Source organism: Mus musculus, chromosome 6 (genome assembly GCF_000001635.26).
Source record: "Mus musculus strain C57BL/6J chromosome 6, GRCm38.p6 C57BL/6J".
In the NCBI taxonomy this organism is placed as follows: Eukaryota; Metazoa; Chordata; class Mammalia; order Rodentia; family Muridae; genus Mus; species Mus musculus.
In genome coordinates this window covers 148,441,426-148,447,507 of record NC_000072.6, presented here as the reverse complement: position 1 = coordinate 148,447,507, position 6,082 = coordinate 148,441,426, and the positions used below count along the sequence as shown (strand labels likewise).

At 50.6% G+C, this 6,082-nt stretch overlaps 1 protein-coding gene across 6 annotated transcripts in view; it reads left to right on the top strand.

Moving 5' to 3' along the window:
- The first annotated feature begins 2,737 nt into the window (after nucleotides 1-2,737).
- The window catches only part of Tmtc1 (transmembrane and tetratricopeptide repeat containing 1), a 212,341-nt gene continuing 208,996 nt past the window's right edge, over nucleotides 2,738-6,082 (top strand). For 2 of the 6 annotated variants that reach the window (NM_001347518.1, NM_198967.5), the window contains exon 1: nucleotides 3,156-3,607. In NM_001347518.1, coding sequence (NP_001334447.1) covers nucleotides 3,309-3,607 — 299 coding nt within the window. In that variant the 5' untranslated portion in view covers nucleotides 3,156-3,308. Of the gene's footprint in view, nucleotides 3,608-6,082 lie in introns of all 6 variants that reach the window. The other 4 variants (XM_011241618.3, XM_011241620.3, XR_001785149.2 and 1 more) reach the window with 4 other exon arrangements.

The following is a 6,082-nucleotide window of genomic DNA, read 5'->3' as shown; positions in this document are numbered from 1 at the left end:
GTGTGTGTGTGTGTGTGTGTGTGTGTGTGTGCGCGCGCCGGGTGGGGTGTCAGGGGATGGGATCCTGCTAAAATACCCTGCCAGAGTTAAGAAGGTGCTGTGCTTTGAATGCAAAAGGCCAGTGGGGGTGGGCCTTGACTTATATAACCCAGACCTACTTGCAATCCTCTCTCTGCTTCCTGATCCTCTGGGATAAAGCAAGCTCTTGCCATCTTTCTTTCACCCCCAGGCCTTTCTTGCCAGGACTCACTCCATCTCCCCAGATTGTTATCTAGATAAATCATTCCTCCCATAAACTGCATTTTCCAGGTGTTTTTATCACAGTATCAAGAAAAGTAGCAGGTACAAGAAGATTCTGCCTAAACTGATCTACCGGGATTATTCTGAAGCCAAGGTGGTCAGACATCATTGAGTGAATGGTAAATATAAAGCTGATCAGATACTTAGCATCATCAAATTTAAGAGGTATCTTTGCTGAAACTGGATTTTACAGGAAAGTGGACAGCATCTATGGGCCCGAGATAACATTATGAACCCTCACTAAGGTTTGGCCAAACAATGGATCTTAACAGTCAATTTAAAATCTGTTTTATTAAAATATTGACTTGCCACTGATTAATTTCCAGTGTTGTGCTAATACTGTTGAGTAATCCCATTCCCGTGATGTTTATGAATGATCCTGTCTGAGCCTCAAATGTACTGGTGGAATCGTTTGTTTTAGAATGCCCTGGGTGGACACAGATATCTTAGAAGGCAGTACTCCTGCAATTACCAAGCTCTTAACCATAATTGGAGACTAAGCAGTGAGATATTAAATCTAATTTCCTTTTGGGCCCTTTATTAGCTGAGATGGTTGTTCTGTGCCTTGAGAGAGGAGCAAGCAGTTTGATGGCACCTGCTGTCTGACGGTGGCACTCTACGGCACAGAGCAGGATTAGGTCAGGAAATGATGTCCCCGGAGAATCTTCCTATGGGTGCTCCTGGTTCACAGTTCATGCTCTGAACATAGATGTGTCGGGCTCTGAAGATGTGATAAATTGAAACACATTTAATACTTCCAGACAGTGGAGCTTCAAGGTTAGCAACCTGAACACCACAGCATCACCACATCATTGACTGTGTGCTTTCCCAAAGTGCAGTTTCTGTGCAGTGGATGGCTCTTACACCACTGCCAAACTGGAAAGCTCTGGGCTGAACCTTGTAAGTGAGAGACCATCTAGATTCTGAATGAACTCCAAATCCATCATTTGAAGCAGACATAGTGAAAATGTCACTGATCGCTGGAGACAGCCTGCACTGAGATGCCACATACTGAACATACATGCTAAGCTTCCTGAATGCCTCTCCCTCTCTCTAGAGTCTCATCTCGGGTTCCCTTCATTAGGATCATTGTCACTGACAACTCTGACTCTGCTTCACCTAAAATCCCAAACTGCTGTGATGAGGGGAGGTGTGCCTCTTGTGAAAGAATGCTGTGAAGAAGTGTGCTTCTTGAAGTCACTCTCCTGGGTTTAGGGTATTGTCCCTAGTTAGCTCTTGTTCACCACACACACACACACACACACACACACACACACACACACACACACACAGTACTTGAGTAGCTTTGTGTCTCTACCCTTCATTAGCACAATGTGCACCAGGTAAAACCTACATCCATTTTTTTTATTACTCTGGAGGGAGCAAAGGACACAAGTGTGTGTGGTGTGTGTGTGTGTGTGTGTGTCTGTGTCTGTGTGTCTCGGTTCAGCAGTCACTGAGGGTCAGATGTTCTAAGAAAGCTGTCATTGGGACACAAGATTTCAGCTTTGCTCCTCTCTCACCAATTTTGATTCACCAAGAAAAACCAACAATAAACAAAACATCAAAAGAGGCAAGAATGGATCCTGTCTTGGACTATGTCCCTGTTAATTTGGGAACTGCTGCATTAAGTGCTCTGGTGTTTAAATTTAAGGAGCCATCGGGAGGCTCAAAGAACAAATTCTCCTTTCCATTTCAAGTTTCTTTTCTTTCTTGTCAAAAGTTTGATGTTGTTTGGCTTTTGTTTGTTTTAATGACGACTTTATTTTGAGGTTTGGGGTCTGGATGTATGAAGTCTCAGTTAATTTCAGTAATAAAGCCATGTCCATTCACAAGTGGCCTGAAAGAACCAACGGGGCTTTTCAGTATTAGGGGAAGTCAGTGTTTTTCTGGAATACCTCATTTATTTGTTGTGATTGGCATTCAAAAGTAGAACAGTTTCGAGAAAGACAGGAAGTTTCTGAGCCAGAGGCAATGCCAAGGCAGTCCATAGTTTTAATTTGTATTTAAGGGTCAAGGCAGTCTCCCAGGAGACAATAATTATTCCCAAGAGATCCAACCAGTAAAATAGCAGGTAAAGTAGCTGGGCCTGGGCAGCTGAGGTAGGGGGTACTCTAGGATTCGAGATCAGCCTGGCTTCTGTAGCCAATGCCCAGGACTGCCTGAATGTCAGCCTAAGGCAGGGTCTCAAAACCAAAACCAAAAGAAAGCCAGAAGTAATGTGTTCAGCGCCTCCTTCATTGCTTAAGAGTTTAAGGGAAAAACAAAAGGAAGAGCTTCCCATACGGAAATAAAAATCAAAACCGGGCTTATTATAAGCAGCAGCAGAAACAGCAAGGAGGCAGTTCACAGCCGGGGATGCACCCCTGGGCTTTGGGGAAAGGACTGCTGCGCGCGTTGCGTTCCCAGGACTGGGGCATAGCACCTTGGAAGACTTTAAGCCCTGCGGGTGCTGGAGCTTGTCCCCCATCTGTCCAGCTGGTTTCGAATCGCTCACGCCTCCAGGGAGAGAGGGTGTCCGGGTCCAGACTGAGTACCTGACAAGCCTGCCGATTTGCGGCCGGGAGGCGGCGGGGACCTGCCCCTCCGCAGCTGAGACCGGCTGGGGACTGGTCTGGGAAAGCAGTTGGGCGTACCCGGTGGGACCCTGGGTGGCCTTCCCGCGTGTCCCCTCAAGCCCTGCGGCGACCCGCTAAACCTGCGCGCTCTGGCTGTCCCGGACTCAGCGCCAGCTGGTAGAGGCCAGGTGTTGGGGACCTCAGGTCCCAGGATCCAGGAGGCGGAGGCGCGCAAGCGGGCATGCGCAGAGTGGGCGGAGGCGGCGGCGATGGCCCGGGGAGGCGGGGGGATCGCTGTTTATTTGCAGCTGGGCCACCGCGGCGGCAGAGCACCGGGCGCCCGGGCGGGGACAGTGGGCGTGCGATGCCTGAGCCAAGCAGGCCGCTGCGCGCCCGGGTCCCGGCCGGGGAGGATGCGCGCTGCGCGGGAGCGGCCGTGCGGGCGGTGCGATGCTGGTGACCCGCGGGGACCGCGGCGGCGGGGAGCGCGCGCCCTCGCGGCGCCCGCGCTGCGGGCTGGTTCCAGCGGGGGCCGCGGCGCTGCTAGCTGGGGCCAGCTGCCTTTGCTACGGCCGCTCGCTGCGGGGCGAGTTTGTACACGACGATGTGTGGGCGATCGTGAACAACCCCGACGTGCGGCCCGGGACACCGCTGCGCTGGGCCATCTTCGCTAACGACTTCTGGGGCAAGGGCCTGGCGGACAGCACCAGCCACAAGTCCTATCGGCCACTGTGCGTGCTGTCCTTCAGGTGAGCCTGTGCGTCCTGGGGTCTAGACGCCTCTCCTTGGAGAAGGGATGGTACGGCGGGGACACTTCTGACAGGTCCCTCGGTACCTCCTCTAGGTTGTTCTCCCCTTTCTCTCAGTTCTACCCCTGGTCTTTTAGTCATCAGCCAGATCCTCCTGGATTTATCTTGTGTTCTGGCTGTTCAGTCTGGTCCTCTAGGTTCTACGCTTTGCATCTCTGCCCTGTTCCGTTCTCCAATCTCTGCCCCAGGTCCTCTGGGCTCTATGCTTGGCGCTCCTGATTCTATCTTAAGTGTTCTCCAGGGTCTGTCCCAGGCCCTCACAACTCTAGTATTCTGTCAGCGCAGCCCCAGATTTTCTCTGAACGAGGTTCTCTCCGCTCTGCCCCGAGATCTCGTTGCTCTGGCTGGGTTCTCTCGGGTCGGACTCTGATCCTATTGCTCCAGGCTTAGTCCTGAATCCACCTGGCTCTACCTCTGGTCATTACCCGGGACAGCTTAAGGTTCTCAAGGCTTTGCTCAGGTTCTGAAGCACTACATCGTTTTCTTCTGGCTCTGTTTTGGGTACTCTCCGCGCTACTCGGGGAGATCTCTGCTCTGCCCTATATCTTCCCAGCTAAACCTAGGTTCTCCCGCGCTTCCTGGCTGCGGAGTTGGGACCGAGTTCTGCCTGCTATGTCCCCCGGGGCTTCAAGGATGGCAGACTTCTCGCTGGAGCTTTTCCTACCCGCGATTAGCGGGTTCCAGAGGGTGGCGATGCTCCAAGTTGTCAGCTTCTCCAGGGAGGTTGTACTGCTGGGCAGATGAGGAATAAAGGGACCGGACCAGGTGGCCTACGATGCTCCTGAAGCTGCTATGCTGTGGGTGTTCCAGGTAGGAGCTAGGGAGAGGTGTCAGGCACCCTACTCTGAGCACCGGGCTTTGCGTACTGGGATGCTAATAGCCTCCCTAACCCGGGCATTTCCAGCCCCAGCCTCTGCATCCCGGGTGCTGCACCCAGCCTCCGGGACCCACACTGAGAACGTGCAAGGGCGCAGAGAGCCCCTTCCCCAGCCCCGGAACCATGACTCAGCATTTCTGGTGTGAAGTAGTGGAACCGGACTGAGAGTACGCATTTGTAGGGTGGTGTATCTGCTTGAATCCTGAGGGAAAGGACGGGTTGGAACCAAACCGATGAGCTCCATCCAGTGTAACTTTGCTCCGCGTTTGAGCTGGTGTGCGTTCAGAACACAGCAGCTCACAGGGTATTAGCTCCGTATTAACTCGTTTTCAAATCTTTGCCATAGGAACCATAGTTTATGGCACTGATCTCTGGGGACAGCTGGCAAAATAACAGTTAGCGTGAGCCTTCAGGCCCAGAGCTTTGGAGAGAAAAGGAAAACCTGCAGCTGTCTTTCACGTAATTCTTTCGAATAAACTAATGTTTTAAAGACGGCGAGAAAATAACACATCTGACTCCCAAGGAGATGTTTTATAAACATTTATCTTTGGAAAGTTGTGTTAGTTTTCATCCCAAAGATAGCCTTAGCTGAAGAGTTTCTCAGCCCTTTTAATTTCCCAAGTGCTTTTTTTCTTTTTTTTAAATCATAAAACTAGGAACGCTTCTTTTTACACTGGATGGACGATAGGCGTTTTCATGGACTGGGTGAGGCTGTTGATTAATTTGAAGGTGTATAAGCTCACTGCACTCCATATGCGGACTTTTTACAGCCCTGGAGCCTACCCTGGTCCCTGGCCTGAGAACAGTTTCCATTTAAAGCGTCAGGGCTGAATGCCTGCTGCTGGAGGACGGGCATAGTAAGTGTAAGGTGCTGGCTGTCCAAGTGTTTTTAATAGTTCCTAATAGGAACTCTGCCAAGCCAGAGGAGGAGGGGCTATCCACCTCCACCTTTTATCACTAGCTTGACTTCATCGCCCCTGCCCCCACCCTGCGGAGGGGTTGGGGATAGTGATGGGGATGGGGATGGGGAATGAACAGGGCTGGCAGAATGGGGAAAAGGAAGGATATGCAACCTGTTTCTGGTGCAGTTGTCTAAGACTGTTGCTCTTTGGTTTTGGGTTTTTTTTTTTTTTTTTTTTTTTTTGGTTGTTTGGTTTCTTTCTTTCTTCCTTTCTTTCTTTTTCAACTTGTCACAAGCTAGGTTCATCTAGGAAGAGGGAAACTCAGTTGAGAAAACGATGCTCCCATCAAATTGGTTGGTAGGTAAGCTTGTGTGGGCATTTCCTGATTAATGATTGATGTGGTGTCATTCATGGGCTGAGCAAACCAGTAAGCTCAGCCCACTGTGAGTGGTGTCATTCCTGAGCTGAGCAAACCATGTTGGTTCCTGCCTTGACTTCGCTAAATGATGGGACTATGGTGCAGACCTGTAAGGTAAATAAACCTTTTTCTCCCTAGGTAGATAGATATTGTGTGTGTGTGCACGTGTGTGTTGTGTTTATCACAGCAATAGAAAGCAAATAGAGACACAGAGGAAT